Source organism: Rana temporaria, chromosome 7, assembly GCF_905171775.1.
Source record: "Rana temporaria chromosome 7, aRanTem1.1, whole genome shotgun sequence".
Taxonomy (NCBI): Eukaryota; Metazoa; Chordata; class Amphibia; order Anura; family Ranidae; genus Rana; species Rana temporaria.
Genome location: NC_053495.1, coordinates 70,674,457 through 70,694,389, shown reverse-complemented (window position 1 = coordinate 70,694,389; position 19,933 = coordinate 70,674,457). Strand labels below are relative to the sequence as shown.

Below are 19,933 nucleotides of genomic sequence, written 5' to 3'. Positions count from 1 at the left end.
GCTGCGAACGTTAGAGCGAGAGCAATAATTTTGGCCATAGACCTCCTCTGTAACTCAAAACATGTAACCAGTAAAAAAAAATTAAATAGTCGCCTGCAGGGATTTTTAAGTAGTGAAATTTGGTGATATTCCACGAGTGTGTGCAATTTTGAAGGGTGACATGTTGGGTATCTATTTACTCGGCGTAACTTAATTTTTCACATTGGGCTAACTTTATCGTTTTTTTTTTTTAAAAAAGCGTTTGAAAAATTGCTGCGCAAATACCATGTGAGATAAAAAGCTGCAACAACCGTCATTGTATTTTCTAGGGTCTTTGCTAAGAAAACAAATATAATGTTTTGGGGTTCTATGTAATTTTCTAGCAAATAAATGATAGTTTTTACATGTAGGAGAGAAATGTCAGAATTGGCCTGGGTGCTCCAGAACGCCTGATGGTCCTCTGTATGTGGCCACGCTGTGTAAAAGTCTCACACATGTGGTATCGCCATACTAGGGAGGAATAGCAAAATGTGTTTTGGGGTGCAATTTGTGGTATGCATATGCTGTGAAATAACCTGATAATATGACAATTTAGTGAAATAAAACAATACCTTGGAATGTCTTCTTTCCAAAAAGGAGTCATTTGGGGGGTATTTGTACTTTTCTGGCATGTTAGGGTCTCAAGAAATTAGATCAGTACTTCGGGTGTGATCAATTTTCAGATATTGGCACCATAGCTGGTGGACTCTAAAACTTTCACAAAGATAAAATAATATGCACCCATTTGTACTTATTTTTACCAAAGATATGTAGCAGTATAAATTTTGGCCAAAATTTATGAAGAGAAATTACAAATTTACAAAATTTTAGAACAGAAGTGAAGAAAAATTCATTTTTTTACAGAATTTTCAGTCTTTTTTTCTTCGCGCAAAAAATAAAAAACCCAATAGTGATTAGATACCACCAAAAGAAAGCTATATTTGTGTGAAAAAAAGGACAAAAATTTCATATGGGTTCATATTTGCTCCTGGGAACTGGATACCCCCAGCTTGTTGGTAAGCGCCTAGACGCGAGTTTCACAACTCGCATTCGGCGCTCTAAAAGTATTTATTCCAATCCAATATTGTATGACTGAGTAATTGTCATTCAAAATGTGAGAGCACCGAAAGCTGAAAATTGGTCTGGTTAGGAAGGGGGTTTAAGTGCCCAGTGGTCAAGTGGTTAAACTTGTTTACAAGTTAAAATCTTTTTTTTTTGCTAGAAAATAACTTGGAAACCCCAAACATTAAATATTTTTTATCTAACACAATAAAGAGAATAAAATGGCGGTCTTTGCAATACTTTCTATCACACCGTATTTGTGCAGCGGTCCTGCAAGCGCACTTTTTTTTTTGGAACAAATTACACTTTTTTTTAATTAAAAAATAAGACAACAGTAAAGTAAGGTCAATTTTTTTTATATTGTGAAAGATGATGTTACACTGAGTATTGATACCCAAAGATGTCACACTTCAAGATTGCGCCTGCTCATGAAATGGCGACAAACTTTTGTCCCTAAAAATCTTCATAGACAACGTTTAATAAATTTTACAGGTTGCATGTTTTTGAGTAAGTGGAGGTCTAGGGATAGAATTATTGCTCTCGCTCTAACGAACGTGTGATATCTCATGTGTGGTTTGAACACCGTTTTCAAATGTGGGCGCTACACACGTATGCGGTTGCTTCTGCACTTCTTATTTATTTTACTTTTTTTTATTTTTACACTGTTCTTTTATGGTCATCTTCAGGGGGAAAGTTGGCTGTAAATATATACCGTATTTTCCGGCGTATAAGACGACTTTTTAACCCATGAAAATCTTCTCAAAAGTCGGGGGTCGTCTTATACGCCGGGTGTTGTCTTTTAGCCAGTATGCGGCGTGCTGAAACTTCAGGGACAGTCAGCCACCCTCTAGCTAAGCCACCGTGCTCTGCATCCTGGCCAGCCGCCCCCCCTTCCTGCTCCATTCTGTACGCCGGGTGTCGTTTTACAAGCCGATATACGGCGTGCTGAAACTTCAGGGACAGTCAGCCACCCTCTAGCTGAGCCACCGTGCTCTGCATCCTGGCCAGCCGCCCCCCCTCCCTGCTCCATTCTGTACTCCGGGGGTCGCCTTACAAGCAAATATACGGTGTGCTGAAACTTCAGGTACAGCCACCTTCTAGCTGCTTCTGGAGCCGCCCCCTCCCCCTGCTCTCTGTCTGGTACGGCTGCAGCTACAGAAAAGGAGGCACTCAGTTCAGTGTGTGGGCTGTATAAGAATTTAGAACACGGGGTAGTGTGACAGCTGGGGAAGATAAAATGCTGAAGAGCTTCTCCTGAGTGTTCTGAGCATAGTGCAGCTCGAAATCTGGTGCCCCCTCTCCTCCCTACCATGCCTGCAAGGACTGCTCACGAGCATCACTTGTTGTTGTGACGCTGTCTGTGACTGACATCATGATATCAGAGTGGCAGATTACAGGAAACACATCAGAGCAGAGAGCCAGAGCCATGCGTGATTGGCTGGTTGTATACTGGGATTGGCGATTCTGAGGAAAGGCAGTCTATCTGGTGAGCAGATACATGCAGTGAATACAGTAAGCATTTGAATTTAAAATATTAAAATCAAATCTGATGTTTTAAATTTTTTATTTGGTGTGCGTTGGAAGAGGGGTAGTCTTATACGGCGAGTATAGCCCAAACCCTATATTTTAACAGTAAAAGTAGGGGGTCGTCTTATACGCCGGAAAATACGGTAAACAGAAGTATATGCAACTTGAAACATATCAAGATATGCATTGAATAAATTTATAGATAGAAACACTGATAATTACCACTAAGGAAAGAGATGGATGATTTCATAGCCAAAAAAGTAAGCCAGTTACACAATCCGGAGAATCCCGTGGTGATTCCCAACTCCCCAGAGGAACAGAAAACCCGGCAAGAAAATGGGCTTGCAAGGAGCCACACACTAGTGCTCCCGGAGGCAAAGAAACGAGGACCGGCACCTGCAGTGTCATCCCAAATGTGTATATATATATATATATATATATATATATATATATATATATATATATATATATATATATATATATATATATATATTAATATATATATATATTATATATATATCTCTAATTTAGGGTCAAAGGCAATAAAAGTATTTAAAAAAGTAAAATGATGAACAGATGGATGTAATTATGAAGTGAATTATGATGGGTAAGGTATCTATAAATCTGCTAAATACAGTGAATTGAATGTGCTGAAGGTGTAAAAAATGTAAACATGAGGCATGCCAGTGTTGCCTAATGCATGTGATGATATAAATGAAATAACACAATTACGATAGGGTATGAATGTACAAGGTGCAGTAAAGAAAAAAAGAAAAGAAAAAAACTCTCTAGTGAGACAGATCTAACATGTGAGGGAATATGAGAGTGAGAGCATGAAGTGGAATGTGATGCTGTGAGTGTGTGTGGTAAGTACTAGAGTTGCACACTGTGTTGGCTATATGTGATAGTAGCCAACTACCAAGGAGCTGGACAGGTGGAGACTGTTGGATACAATGTATAAAAGGAATAATCAAGAGATAATGAACAAACAAAAAAAAAGTTGCGATTTGAGTTAAATCAAATCTACAACGGGAATAGTAATGTCTCATAGCCTAGAATGTGGCGACCATAGCCGGCTAAATGATACATTATTATTATATTCCTATATACTCACATGGAGCCATGTATATGTATGTACTGGCTGTCCAGTCTGGGTCTGCATCGGAATCATGTAGTGATCCTCTTGCAGCCAAATATTTAAATAGTGCGCCAAAGACAATTGGCTAATGGGATGCAGGTGCCGCCTATCCTTCCTCCTCCCCCTCACAGAAGGCAAATTGGGGCCACTGAGGAAACGGCCCACGTGTGGCTCCCTCGGCGTCCCAAGAGGGCGTGAGCCCTCGACGCAACGTGTGTGACGCTGCGGTGGTGTGAGCGTGCCGATGAGCGTGCCGACCTCACTGCATACATCCGGAGGTGACCTGGGGATGCGGCCAGAGTAACGGCCATGAAGGCAAAGCATAAAGAGGAGATGCGGGTGGGTGGTCCCGCCTCCCCTCCCTGCTGTGAAGCCCAAAAAGAGTCGGGATCCAACTGGGGGGACCAGAAGAACCACAAGGTCTCACGGGGTGTGTTGACCTGGGTACATAAAATGTAGTTCAATACTGAGATATAAACAATCAAAAAACTATAAACAAGGTGACAAATGTGGCAGCGGAGGGGGGGAGGAGGCAAACGGAGCTTCCCCTTTTTGGTGAAGCTCTGCTTTAAATGGTACATTTTCTATATGTTTGTATATTTTCTTTTGTTAGCTACCTTAGTTGTTTTGCTGATCATTTGGCTTTATAACTGAATCAATGACAAAGTGTAAAGATCCATAAACTTAGAAAAACATGTAAACTCTTCTGTGTGTCTGTTCCAAGTCAGTAGCTTATATATTGAAGCCAAATGAAGGGGGCATGGCAGGCATGTTTCTCATTTGACAGGTTTCCTTATTTTTTCTTATGCTATTTTTTTTTTTTTTTTAAACCAGCACTCTCAGCAAAGTTTGGGGACTATAAATCCACCTGGTCACCAGACCCCATTGGACACAATCCATCACATCACTCAAACAAGATGTGGAAGAACCAGATGTCCAGAAATAGCCCTGGGCTGCCTCGCCCCCCTCCAGGGCTCACCAACAATCCCAAAGCCACCAATTCTCCATGGAACAGCACAGCCCCTCGCTCTGTAAGAGGATGGGGTGGTCAGGACTCAAGGATCACATCTGGTAAATTGATAAGGATCTCTGATGTTGGAGTAAATGTTTATTTGCATATTTGTAGTCATTGCTTATTAGCGTGTGATATAAACTTTTGTACTAAGGAGAAAGCAGAATTAATAACCTCAGTAATAAAATGTATCTCTTCATACCAACTGTAAAAGGACAGAGCTTTGCAAGCAGTATCCATTATCGGAGCATGGCTAGAGATTGTTCCTTATCCCCAAATATTACATCAAGCGCCTCCAACTGCTTGAAACATTGATAACTGCAACAAGATTTTCCAATATGCTGTAAATTCTCAGTGTGAGTGGGCATAGAGACATCATTCTTCAATTGTGAAGTAGGATAAATAATATTACAATATATGTTGCACTGTCACATCTCATCAAAGCAACATGGCAAATATCAGTGTTTCAGCTACAGCTGTTAAATTGCGGTGGTTTTGATATTGAATATCTGGTTTTGAAAAAAATACTGATTTAACAAGTCATTTATTTATAGGATCTACCTGGAGTGATGGCAGTTCTGTGCGTCCAAGTTACTGGCTGATCCTTCTTAATCTTACACCACAGGTATCTGCAGATAATCAGAATAATGCACGTTCATAAAATTGCAAATCATTGTCTATTTTAGGAGCTGGTAAATGGTTATGCTTTTTGGTGGTTTGTTTCTTTTTCTAGATCGACGGTTCCACCCTCCGGACGATCTGCATGCAGCATGGCCCTCTCCTGACATTCCATCTCAACCTCACCCAGGGCACAGCTCTTATCCGATACAGCACCAAACAGGAGGCAGCCAAGGCCCAGAATGCCCTGCACATGTGAGTCAGTAGGGCATGTAAATTAGTAATAGAAATGAAAGTAATTCCTAAAGAGAATACGTTTTTAAACATTTTTTTTTTATACTGTTCCGAAATAAAAATTGGTGGAGCCCTCTGTTCCTTTCTATACCTTTTAACAAGCTGACTGCTTTGGTGAAAAATGCCTGTTTACACAACCAGGTATCAGACACACTGATAAGGACTCATTCTACCTTCCAACCAGCACTATATGGCCCCATATTGAGATTCAGTTAGAGATGGGAAAGGAAGGAAATACATAGTTGGTAAGGCTGAAAAAAAAGACACCAGTTCAACATGTGATGTGTGAGCGTGCTTGTGTTTATGTCAATAATATATCATATATCCCTGTATGCTGTGATAAGGTGCCCATCTAATCGTTTTTTTCAACTAGCCATGCTCCCTGCTGATACCACTGCTTGTAAAAGAGAATTCCACATCCTTGCCGCTCCGACAGTAAAAAAAAAAACCTCTGCGCAGTTTAAGGTTAAACCGCTTCTCTTCCCGTTTCAGTGAATGGCCATGTGTCTTTTTAAACTCCCTTTGTGCTAAGGTCACCAGTAAGATATTTGTACATCGCTATCATATCCCCTCTCAAGCATCTCTTCTCCAGAGAGAATAAGTTCAATGCTTGTGGTTTTTCCCCATAGCTGAGATCGTCTAGTCCCTTTATTAGCTTTGTTGCTCCTCTCTCTCCAGTTCCAGCATACCCTTCTTGAGGACTGGTGCCCAGAACTGGACGGCATACTCAAGATGCGGCCGTACTAGTCTTGTAGAGAGAGAATTATCTTTTTGTCTCTGGAGTGAATACCCTTTTTAATACCTGATAATATTCTTTTGGCTTTGCTTGCAGCAGCTTAGCATTGCATGCCATTGCTGAGCCTGTCATCTACCCCCAGTTCCTTTACCATTCTAGATACCCCAAGAGGTTTTTCTCCTAAAGAGGACTTGCGTTCATATTTTTAGCACCCAAATGCATTGCCTTACTTTTTTCAACATTGAACCTCATTTGCCATGTAGCTGCCTAACTCATTATTTTATTAAGGTTTTCTTGTAAGGTTTCCACATCCCACACAGAAGTTATTGCCCTGCTTAACTTTGTATCATCCTCAAATACTGAGATTGAGCTATCTTCCCCATCCTCTATATAAATAAGTTAAACAGAATTGGTCCCAGGACAGATCCTTGGGGGACCCCACTTACCACACCAGATCATTCCAAGTATTCGCTATTTATCGCCACCATTTGGACCCACCCCTGTAGCCAGTTTTCAATCCAGGTACTCACCCCATGAACCATGCCAACAGACCTCAGTTTGTAAAGTTAATGTTTGTGGGGAACTGTATTAAATGCCTTTTCACCACATCCACAGGCCTTCCTTTATCTAGATGGCAGCTCATTTCCTCATAGATTGTTCTGGCAAGAACAATTCTTCATTAATCCATGCTAATTGCTACTTATGATACTGTTTTCATTACTAATAACTTGAAGACTATTGATGATAGACTAACTGGCCTGTAGTTTCCAGGGATATATCTAGGCCCTTTTTTAAATATTGGTACCACGTTGGCTTTTCTCCAATTAGCTGGTACTATTCCAGTCAGTAAACTGTCTATAAAAAATAGGAACAATGGTTTAGCTATCACCTGACTGAGTTCCTTAAAGACCCTCAGGTGTAAGCCATCTGGTCCTGGTGACTTATTTTTAAGTTTTTCAATTCTATTTCTGATACTGGCCTCTTCCATGAGGGTGCATTCTGTGACTTTTTATTAACATTCATACAGTCTTGGTTACAATATCCCCCTTTTTCCTTTGTGAAAACTGAGGAGAAGAATGCATATAAAACCTTTGTCTTCTCTTTGTCTTTTGTAACTAAATTCCCTCAGCCATCCTTTATGGAGCCAAATATTAATATATTTAAAACATTTTATATATATATATATATATATATATATATATATATATATATATATATATATATATATATATATATATATATATATATATATATAATATATATAATATATATATATATACTTTCCTCCTCTATGTGCCTTTCATGGTCTATTTTAGCTGAACTGATTGCGCTTTTACTTTTTGTTCTTACATTCTTTGTATTGTTGGAATGCTGACAATGACCCCTCCCTCAACCTCATATTTTTTTAAGGCCTTTTCTTTTGCTTTTATATGCATTTTTACATTAGGAATTTAGCCACCCAGGATTATTTTTAGCACGTTTTAACTTATTTCCCATTGGAATGCACTGGCCAATACCTTTTAATTAGTATGCTCTTAAAGCACTCCCATTTTTTATCCGTGTTTTTTGTTCCTATATTATCCCATTTAATATCATCTAGCAAAAAGCGCAGTTTAGGGAAGTTCCCTCTATTTAAGTTCAGTGTACTTGTACTACCCTTGTGCTTCTTATTTCTGTGATTCTACTGAATCTAATTGGCATGTGGTCACTGTTTCCTGAGTTGCCCCATATTTCCACATCCGTGATCAGGTCTGTATTGTTAGTAATCAGTAGGTCAAGAAATGCATTATCTCTTGTTGGTGCATTCACCAGCTCACCCATGAAATTATCCTGCAAGACATTTAGGAAATAGTGAGCCTTAAACGGCCTTCTGCCCAGTTGATATCTGGGTAATTAAAATCCCCCATTATAATGACTTGCCGCCATTTCAAGGTGTTATAGCAGGTCTTCCTCCCCCTCCTCCCTCAGGTTAAGGGTCCAGTAGCATACGCCCACTATTACTTTCCCATTATTTTCCTCCCTTTGGTGTTCCACCCACAAGGATTCTACCTCCTCCCTAGCTCTATTATTGATGTCGTCCCTCATGTTCATTAGCACATTCTACTTGATATACAGGCATACTCCTTCCCCTTTCCTACTCTTCCTATGTCTACAATATAGGGAATACCCCTGAATGGTTGCCAGCCAATTATGTGAGCCGTCAAACCAAGTTTCTGAAATTCCCATAAATTCTAAATCCCCCTCGTACATTAGCAGCTCCAGTACTCCCACTAATGGCCCAAATATTACCCACTGAACCTTGCTCAATGCTGGTTAGCTCTACATTTGGACCCCTCCCCCCCACCCAACACCTAGTTTAAAAGCCCCTCTAACTTTTCGACCATCTTCTTTTCCAGCAGAGCTGCACCCTCCCCATTTTGGTGCGACCCTGACCTCAGCCCAGTTCTTCAGCGACCCGAACCCCTCCTTTCTCCAACATCTCCTCAGCCACTTGTTAATTTTCCTGATCGCCCGCTGCCTCTCTGGAGTGGATTGAGGTGCCTGTATTTCTGAGAATACTACCTTGAAGGTACTTCTCTTTAATTTAGAGAAATTCCTGAAATCTTTTTTTAGGACTCTCCATCTTCCTGTAACTTTGTCATAGGTACCAACGTGCACCATGACAGCTGGGTCCTCCCCAGCCTCATCCAAGAATCTGTCCACCAGATCTGCGATGTGCCGAATCCAAGCGCCCGGTAAACAACATACAGTTTAGCACTTAAGGTCTTTGTGACAGATGACCCTCTTTGTCCTAATAATTGAATCCCTTACCACCAGGATCCGTCTTTCCCCCAGTCATCTTTCAGGACAGCCCTTGAGAGATGAGCTCCTCCCTGGACAGGAAACACATTGCCTCCAGCTCTTTAAGGCACCTGGTCAGTTTTTTGTGTTTCCTCAGTGGGAGGAGATTTGTTGCCAGGAGGAACTGTCTTTTAAAGGGAAGATAGGTCCTGGAGCGTATCCATCAACAAGGGCTGTCCAGCCGAAAGTCCCCCACACCTTAAATCTCTCCGCGGGCCACGGGTTCCCTCCGCATGTGCTTGGAGTTCCCCCATCTCTCCGGTGCCCGGCGAGGGAGTGGGCAGTGGTGACGGGACATGGCGGCGGAGTCGGCAGCAGGAGAACTCACACTTCTCGCGGTAGGCGCTGTGACCCGGTAGACGCAGAGCGTCAATTCCGGGGGATGCGAGTCATCACTGCGCGCCGGAAGCTATGGTTCTGGTTTCCGGCACAGAGAAAAGGGGAAGGACGAGTCGGTGCTTAAAGGCAATACAGCATGGGCTGAGAATGCTTAACAAACGGAGCACCATGGAGGCATCCCACGCTCCAGGGGAGTTTAACGCCGGCTCTTCACAGGTAGGCTGGCTGGCCTGGCCAGAGTCCTTTTTTCCTGTGTTTTCTCTTGCATAGAAGAAGAGCTAGAAGGCGGAAGCCAGGGGGAACTATCTCAAGCTCTGTTGGGCACCTTAGACAGGGGAGGCGATAGACTAAATACTTTTGTACCTGCTTAAAGCCCCCTCTCAGAAGGATTCCAACAGAACAGACAGAGCAATACCCCTTACCAAAGACAAAAAAAAATGTCCCTCTTGCAGCACAAGGCTCTCTTCCAACTACACCAAAACTTTGTTCCTCTTGTATCTCAGCGGTACTAAAGAGCGAGGAGGATTCCCCTTTAAGTTCCTTTGTTATTGAAGATACTCAAATCCCATGCTCAGCCATCAGGCAACAAGAGGTGCCCACCTCTCCTACTCCGGTAGCTTCAGTGAGAACTTGTGGAGAATGAGGAGATTTCCCTTAGAAATACTGACCTGGATTCCTTTCCAATCGGATTCTGGGAAGGAGAAAGGTCAGGAGGACTCAGGCACCCCCACCAGATTCAAGCTATCTCAGGAGGAAGTAGACCAATTAGTAGGGGCCATTCACGAAACCTTGGAGCTAAAGGAAGAGAAAACCTCACTCTCAAGGCACGATAAGATGTTCGAGGGTTTAAATAAAAGAAAATAGGTATTTCCAGTACCCAAGCTCATGTCAGACCTGGTACTCAGGGAATGGAAGGAACCCGATAAGAGGTCTTTCTTTTCAGGTGGACTGAAAAGAAGGTTCCCTTTTGATAATGACCCCAGTTAAGTCTGGAACCAGTCCCCCTAGGGAAGGTGTCAAAACACTCTTGATTTATTCTTCGAGGACATAGGGCATTTAGGGGACCCCATGAGAGAGGGGATGTAATCCTCAAAAGATCCTGGGAGACAGCTATGGCCAACCTTAGGCCAGCACTAGCAACCACCTGTGTATGCCGAAATTTCGAATTTTGGCTAAAACAATTACAGGAACACCTCACGGCAGGTACCCCTAGGTCAGAGTTGTCAAAATCCTTTCCCATGCTTTTTAAAGCAGTAGGTTTCATTGCAGACACTGGAAAAAATGGGGGAAGAAACTGCGCTACACCGCGCTAAAAAATATATTAGTTGAAAAAATTATAAGTGATCCCAAAACAATTGAATAAATGAATAAATCTGTGGGGATAAGATGGCTGCAAACCTGCTGATAAACAAACAGTGTACAAAATTGGAAAGATATAGGTTGCGCTAACTGTAGTCAATCAAGAATAGTGAATAATTGTCACTTAGTACAAATAAGTGAGTAAATATAAGTTAATAAAATAAAAAAAAAAAAAAAAAAATTATTAATATAATAGTCCAGTGAACTACACACTGTATTACGTGAAGCAAATAAATGTTGTATAAACCAAAAAGTCAAAGAAAAACACCAGTGGAGATGTTATACAATTATTATGATAGATTTAGAGTTGGAACACCCATGTGAAAACAGTCTCTTCCAAATGCTGTAATTGCTCCACAGATAGAACAACAAGAAAAGCTCCCATAGTGTAAAACCATATAGGATTTATTAAAGAAATTATAAAAAAAACACTTACATCAGATCAAGAAATAAACAGCCTTAAACCCGCAGTGCCAGCCGGTCGCCTGCAGGTAAACCCATTCCCGTGGGTAGGTAAAATGGGGAGTGACGTTTCTGCGCCGTTCCGCCCTATGCCGTTTTGCAAAAACTTTCCTCTTCCAGGGGCCTTTCAAGGGGTCTTTTAGGCCCCTGGAAGACGCAAGTTTTTGCGAAACGGCGTAGGGCGGAATGGCGCGAAAACGTCACTCCCCATTTTACCTACCCACAGGAACGGGTTTACCTGCAGGTGACCGGCCGGCACTGCGGGTTTAAGGCTGTTTATTTCTTGATCTGATGTAAGTGTTTCTTTTATCCTTTCTTTAATAAATCCTATATGGTTTTACACTATGGGAGCTTTTCTTGTTTTTTTGGTATGATCTCTGCCATTGGAGTCCATCGAGTCTGTGGGTGATTTGATTTGACCTATCATCATTCGGATTTAGAGTGCTGGAGTAGAGTGAGCTGCATCTGTTTTAAAGCTGTCTTTGACCCTCTGTAATAGGGGGTCACTAAGATCCGGTAAGCAGGCACTTCTCTTGGTGGTGGATCCTATCAAACAACTTCTATCTGTGGAGCAATTACAGCATTTGGAAGAGACTGTTTTCACATGGGTGTTCCAACTCTTGAGTCTATCATAATAATTTTATAACATCTCCACTGGTGTTTTTCTTGGACTTTTTGGTTTATACAACATTTATTTGCTTCACGTAATAATACAGTGTTTAGTTCACTGGACTATTGTATTAATAATTTTTGTATTTTAAATTCACATATTTACTCACTTATTTGTACTAAGTGACAATTATTCACTATTCTTGTTCATATTTTGGTGCAGATTGACTACAGTTAACGCAACCTATATCTTTCCAATTCATTGCAGACGCCTCAACTGAATCCGTAAAATTAGCTAGGGCAGCTTCACTGTCCGTAGCAGCCAGGAGAACCCTTTGGCTCAAACCCTGGGCGGCAGACACAGCCTCAAAATTACGCCTGTGTAGCATTCCCTTTTTCAGGCAAATTCCTGTTTGGCACCCCTCTACACAAAGCCTTAGCGCGTACGGCTGACAGAAAAAAGACTTTTCCTGATAAGAAAAAGTGATTTCCTAGGAAAACACAAGAAAAAGGGAAGACAAACAAACCCTGGTCGGCACCGAGAGGGAAACAAAAGGCAGGCGTGCTCTTTAACCCTCCTGACAAAAATCCCAAACTACAGTGATGCCAGCATCCAACTGAAGATTGGGGGACTTCTTTTCACAATGGAAAAAACTGACCTCCAACAGTTTTATCAGGGGAGTTATAGAGAAAGGGTATGTCCTAGCGTATAACCAAAAACCTTCAACGAGATTTTTGGTTACTCAGTTAGCAAGAGACCCAGCAAAAGCGCAGGCATTACCACAACTCATAGGAGAACTAGTAGACCAAAAAGTCCTGATACCCATTTCCAAAACATACGGATAGAGAACAACGTCTAGCGCTTTCAAAGCCAAGCTCTGCCCTTCGGCCTCTCCTCATCTCCGAGGATCTTTACCAAGATCCTGGCAGAGACACTAGCACCATTAAGACTCCAAGCCATAACAATTATCCCTTACTTGGACGACTTGCTGTTTATAGCACCAACAGAACAGAAACTACTAGAAGATTCAGTTGGGTTGGATCATCAACAGGGAGAAAAAACATACTCCTACAAGACAAAATTGATCGTCTGGGACAACGGATGGCACAAATGCAGACAAATCTCCCAGTTACAATAAGAGAAATAATGTCAGCCTTAGGACTCATGACTGCCTTCATCCCGGCAGTCAAATGGGCCAGGTTTCACCAAAGACCACGCCAGTCCTTTCTCCTACAAAATCTGATGGGAAAAGACTTGAAGGACAAGGTGTACCTCCCAGAAATAACAAAGCAGGCCCTTTGGTGCAATTTACAAAAAGGACTACTGTGGACCTCCCTGATTGCACGCATATTGACTACGCATGCCAGCAATCAGGGATGGGGGGCCCATCTAGATGGACAATGGGCACAGGGCACTTGGACTCACCTAGAGAAACAACACTCCTCTAACTACAGAGAACTAAAAGCCGTAGCCAGAGGAATCTCAGCATTCCAAAGTCAGCTCAGACACATACATATACAGGTCAAATCGGACAATATAAACTCGGTAGCATACCTAAACAAATAGGGAGGAACCAGGAGTCCCACCCTGATGAGCATAGCACTGGAAATATTTTCATGGGCAGCGGAAAATCTGGAATCCCTTTCAGCAATCCATCTCAAGGGTGTACAAAACAATCTAGCCGATTTTTTGAGCAGACAGTTAATCTCACAAGAAGAATGGTCACTAGATTTGACAGTGTTAGCGGAAATAGTTTCAAAATGGGGCCTTCCAGAGATCGACTTATTTGACAACAAAGAAAACACCAACTTATCAGATTTTTTCTCCCTGAACCCAAGGGATCGACCAGTAGCAGTCGATGCTCTCCAGAACGCATGGACTTTCAGACTAACTTACGCCTTCCCTCTGCATCTGTTACCAAAAATTCTCTCCAGTTCAGGACAGAGCAGACATCTCTTATCCTAATAGCCTTTTAGCCAAAGAGGGCATGGTTTTCACTTCTGCTTTCATTGGCGGATCGATCACCATGGATGTTACCTTGCAGTCAGGACCTGCTATCCCACGGTCCAGTACGGCATCCCAATCCAGCAATACTAAAATTAGGGGCCTGGTATCTGAAGTAGACATCCTGAAGTCCAAGGGTCTATCTGACAGAGTGATAAACTCTGTTACAAAGTCGCAAACCAATTACCAGAGCCATATACCTTAAAGTCTGGAGGAAATTTAACCTCTGGCTAACAGAAAATGGAAAAAGAGAATACGATTCTCCAACAATTTTTACAGTTTCTGCAAGAGGTCAATTGACAAAAAGTTATCTTTAAGCACGATTAAAGTACAGGTTGGAGCCCTATCAGTCTATTTACAGCATTCCCTACAACAGGACCCGCTTATAAATGGGTTTTGTAAAGCAGTCTCTAAACAACGACCGGTTCCATGGGACATGTCAATAATGTTAAGCGGTCATTAAAGACCCCTTTGAGCCATTATCAAAGGCATCCTTAAGACTAATTACCCTAAAAACAGTCTTCCTTATCGCTATGACTTCCGCTCGCAGAGTCAGCGAACTCCAAGCTCTGCCTATATGCAAATATTGGAGGATAGAGTCATTCTAAGGACCGACCAATCATTCATTCCCAAAGTTGCTTCCACCTTTCACAAAAGTCAGAACATAATACTACCTTCCTTCTGTAGTAAGCCTGCAAACAATAAGGAAGAACTACACCAACTAGATGTCAGGAGATGTCTCATAGCCTATCTGGAAGCGACTAAAAGTTTCAGAACATCAGAGGCCCTTCTCAGGAAACCGAAAAGGTAAACAGACTTCCAAAGGAACAATAGCCAGGTGGATTAAGATGTCCATTACAGAAGGGTACAAAACTTTGCACTTGGACCCTCCACAAGGCTTGAATGCACACTCTACAAGGGCGTTAACCACGTCCTGGGCAGAAAGAGCAGGCGCTACCCCGGAGCAGATATGTAAGGCCGCCATATGGTCAAGCATGTCTACGTTAATTCGACACTATCGATTGGATGTCTTAGGTGATCAGGATTAAGCTTTTGGAAGGAAGGTCCTCCAAGCAGTGGTCACCCCTAAAAATTTGGTAAGTACTTGCTCATCATCTCAAGGGCTGTCCTGGAAGACGACTGGGGGATAAACTGGAGTTGGACTTACTGGTAACTCTGTTTGCAGGAGTCTTCCAGGACAGCACGTTCCCACCCTTTTATATGTATAAAATGAGTTGCATGTACGGTTTAACTGTATTTCAGCTCCGTCCTTTGGTTCTTGGATAACACTGTCCAGAAGCCTGAGGGATCTGGAGGCAATGTGTTTCCTGTCCAGGGAGGAGCTCCAACTCTCAAGGGCTGGTCCTAGAAGACTCCTGGAAACCGAGTTACCGGTAAGTCTAACTCCAGTTTTCCTTGCCCCATTGCTGGTCCTTGACTGGTTTCCCCAACATCTTATTAAGATGTTCCAGCCCAAGACCAACCTCCTTGATGTTTTCCCCTCTACCCCGCCTAACTGTCATCTAACTACTCTGCTCTTACAGTCGTATACAGTTACTTGTGTTTTCTATGGAAAATCCAGAATGCTTTACGAAAGCATTTTCATTGGTGCACCCTATGTCAAATGTTTAAATAAAGCTTTTATACAAGCTATAGAAAAAAGCATATTAAACTGTTTAAAAATTGTAAATCTAAAACAACCACCCTTACTATTCAGAGCTTGCTGACAGTATTTAAACTAAAAGGAAAGGCTAATATAACTCAGGTTTAAAATGTTGCATCCTCCTTGCTCATACCCATGCTGCATACTGTTTTTAAAATAGCCCAGTATATACACTAGGGGTGAGCATTATTACTGGTCTCAGGATTTGATTCAATTACGATTATCATGTCTTCAATTTGATTCCACGATGCATCTCGATTAGGCTGGGTTCACACCTCCGATGGATGCAGCTTGCAGCAGGGGGTCTGGTGCATCCCTGTCCAGCCTACCATTTGCACAAAAAATGCCCCACGAGAACCATCACTAGCGTTCAGCTCAGAAGATGTATCTCCGGCGGCAGAAGAATAATTTGCCGGGTTTAAATTTGCTCTAGTGCAGCCCCTAGTAAAAGCATTAAGAGAAGCTCTCGAGTGGGAGGAGGAAGTCACACAACCTGCGAAAACAAGGAAATACTACCCGCAATTAAAGAAGACGATACTCTCGTTTCCCTTAAATGAGGAAGTAAAAAGGTTGTGTATGATGAATGGAACGTCAACAGAAAACCATCTCTGTCCAGCAGGTTTGAGAAAATATACCCCTTCAAGGAGGAGGTTGTCCAGGCATGGGAATAACCGCCACTAGTAGAGGCAGCTGTCATCAGACTAGCTAGGCACATTACACTGCCAATGGATGATGAAGTCTCCTTTAACCACTTCCAGACCTTAGGTGTTTTTCAGATTTGGTGTTTGCAAGACTAAAACAGTTTTTTCTGCTAGAAAATTACTTAAAACCCCAAACATTATATATATTTTTTTCTAACACCCTAGAGAATAAAATAGTGGTCATTGCAATACTTTTTGTCACACCGTATTTGCGCAGCGGTCTTACAAGCGCACTTTTTTTGGAAAAAATTCACCTTTTTGAATTAAAAAATAAGACAACAATAAATTTGGCTCAATTTTTTTACATATTGTGACAGATAATGTTTCTTTAAGAGGCTGGGCAGGACTGACGTTTTGACGTCACTTCGGCCCAGCCGAGCTATGGGGACGGGCGAAGGAGATTTTTCCTTCAGTCTCGTCACCAGCCGAACGGTCCCGATCGCCTCCGCCGCTACCGACGGCTCCGGTAAGCGTCGGAGGGCGCAGGAGGGGGGGGCCCCTCTCCCGCCACCGATAACGGCGATCTCGCGGCGAATCCGCCGCGGAGACCGCCGTTATCGTGTACCGGACCGCGCACACTAAAGATCGATACCTCGGTTGTGGCAGCAGCTGCTGCCGTTACCGAGATATCCATCTTTAAAAATAGGACGTACATCGTCGTGCGCAGGTCTGGAAGTGGTTAAGGATGTATCAGAAAGGAAAATGGACACAGAACTAAAGAAGGTCTATACGGTTGCAGAAAGTGCCTTCATTGGCACCAACATCAGTAGCCAAAGCCGTAAAACAACATGGACAGAAAATGGGGAGACAGAACTGACGACAAACGTAGGAAGTATGCCAGTAACAAAGATACTAGGCAAAATTAAGATGGCAGATGACTTCGTAGGCGAATCTGGGATCGACGTGCTGAGGTGTTCGGCCAGAGTAATGCTGTCATCCGTAATGGCGAGAAGAGCAATATGGCTCAAGCCATGGACGGCAGACGGTTTGTCAAAAACCAACTGGTACCATATTCCTTTCGATGGAAAGGCCATGTTCGATAGCAAACTAGAAGCTGCTATCTCGAAGGTGATGGGGGGCAAGTCAGGGTTGATCCCACTAGACCTGAAGCCCAGACACCAACTCCAACCAGAAAGACAATTCCCAAATAAACCAAGAGACAGAAGGTCGTTTGGAGCAAACAAAAGTCAGAAGAGGTTGGAGAAACCCTCAAGTCAGTGACACGGGTGAACATGGCTAAACAGGGCATGACGCAGAAACCCTTTTGAGGGTCTCTCCGTCCAAACTGGCCCGGTTGGTACGCGAATGTGCCAATTTGCACGAGTTTGGGCAGAGCAAATCGAAGACCCTTGGGCCATGAAGATAATTCAGGAGGGACATCATTGGGAATTTATGAACCCTCCAGAGCTACTCCCATTTTCCCAACACAAAACTCCCCCGATGCCAACAAAAAACACGAATAGTTCTTGAATACGTCCAGTCACTCTTATAGAAGAGAGCGATAGAACCAGTCCAGAGTCAAGAAAGATATCGGGGATTCTATTCTCCTCTTTTCTTAATCAAGAAAAAAAAGAGGCGATTTAAGACCGGTATTATGCCCCGTACACACGACCGGTTTTCCCGTCGGAAAAACTGCGATGAGAGCTTTTTGTCTGGAATCCCGACCGTGTGTATGCTCCATCTGACTTTTTCCCACAGGAGAACAGGATCTTTTTTTTTTCCGTCAGGGAAAAAAACACACATGCTCAAACAATTTGAGGCATGCTCGGAAGCATAGAACTTCATTTTGTCGGCTCGTTGTAGTCTTTTACGTCACCGCGTTCTTGGCAGTCAAAAGTTCACTGGACTTTTGTGTGACCGTGTGTATGCAAGGCAGGCTTGAGAGGAATTCCGTCGGGAAAACCATCAGGTTTTTTTACGAAGGGAAAAATACTCGTGTGTACGTGGCATTTGACCTCCGAGAGTTGAACAAGTACATAAGGGTACAGAATTTCTAAATGGAATCTCTAAAATCGGTCATACAAGCCATTGGACAGAACGAGTGAATGTTGTCCTTGGACTTCAACAATGCCACAAATATTTGCAATAATGGAATACCACTTTCAATTTGTATGCTTGCCATTCGGCCTATCAACATCCTCGAACATTTTCCAAGTTACTACTCCCAGCCATAGCCAAGTCACGCAAACAGGGCCTGCGAGTGTTCCACTACTTGCACAATGTCTTCCTAGTAGCCTAAAGACCTCAAACTTTAACAGAACATAGGGAGATCTTGGTCAAGAAATTGTCCAGTTAAGGTTGGATCATCAATTGGCAGAAGAGTAAACCAATACCCACACAGTGCATGTTATTCCTGGGAGCCATTTTGGATACCGAGAAGAACACGGTGGAACTCCCTCCATAGAAAACAGCATTAATCTCTCGACTAGAGAGAAAAAACAACCCGGTCATACCTTTTGGCATCTGACTGCCTCAGACTATTAGGATCATTAGCAGCCACAATCCTAATGGTAAAATGGGCCCATTGGCAAATGAGGAGGGTTCAGATGGGATTCTTAAAACGGTGGAGGAGCCGATCCACTCATCAGCGGATCAGGTTATCACCGATAATGAAACATTCCCTCAATTGGTGGCAGAAGCCGACCAATCTAGCAAACTATCACCAACTCAATCCACCGATACCAATAGTGCATATATCAGCAATGGGCTGGGGAGCACACTGCAATGGCCACTTAGCCCAGGGCCGATGGAAAAGCAAGAGGACCGAGTTCTCCAACGTAATAGAACTAAGGGCAGCCATCCAAGCACTGAAGGCACTCCAGGATCAGATAAAAGGGGCCAGCATCACACTTCAAATGGACAGAAATGCAGCGGTAGCATATGTACATGGTCAGGGAGTAACGCAGAGTCAAGCACTCTTAGCGTAAGTCTCACCAATCCTAAATTGAGCGCAAACAGAATTTAAAAAATCGAACAGCCGTATACATTCCAGCCCCGCAGAATTATCTAGCAGATACCCTGAGCTGGAAAACGTTGGACAACGAGTGGGCATTAGACCAAGACAGTCTTTTTCAGTGGGTCTGCGATCTGTGAGGTCAACCAGACCTCGACTTAATGGCATCTCCAGCCAATAGCAAATGCAGACAATTCCTGGCAAGGGCGAAGTTCCCGCAGGCAGAAGCAGTGGATGCACTCAGCTCCAAATGGATCTGCACACTGGCATACTTATTTCCACCAATAGCGTTAATTACCAGATTACTGAAGCAACCATTCAGGAACAGTGATGGTAGTCATACCTATGCGGCCGTGCAGACCATGGTTCCTATTACTACAGGCCTTGGCAATGGAACCCCCCGATCCCATTACCAGAAAAAACCGAACCACCTCCAACAAGGTCAGGTGTGGCACAGGAACCCTGCCAAGCTTCATCTGGCAGCCTGGAAGTTGAGAGGCAGAGGCTAGGAGATGCAGGCTGTTCGGCCTCGGTCATCGAAACCTTGCTAAAAGCAAGGGCAGCAACGACTAACAAAACATATTCTAATATATGGG

At 42.9% G+C, this 19,933-nt stretch overlaps 1 protein-coding gene across 1 annotated transcript in view; it reads left to right on the top strand.

Annotated features, from left to right (window-relative positions):
• TNRC6B (trinucleotide repeat containing adaptor 6B) overlaps window positions 1-19,933 on the top strand; it is a 512,528-nt gene that overhangs the window by 486,235 nt on the left and 6,360 nt on the right. The window contains 3 exon segments of the mRNA XM_040359579.1: window positions 4,580-4,816; window positions 5,312-5,382; window positions 5,491-5,630. Coding sequence (XP_040215513.1) covers window positions 4,580-4,816; window positions 5,312-5,382; window positions 5,491-5,630 — 448 coding nt within the window.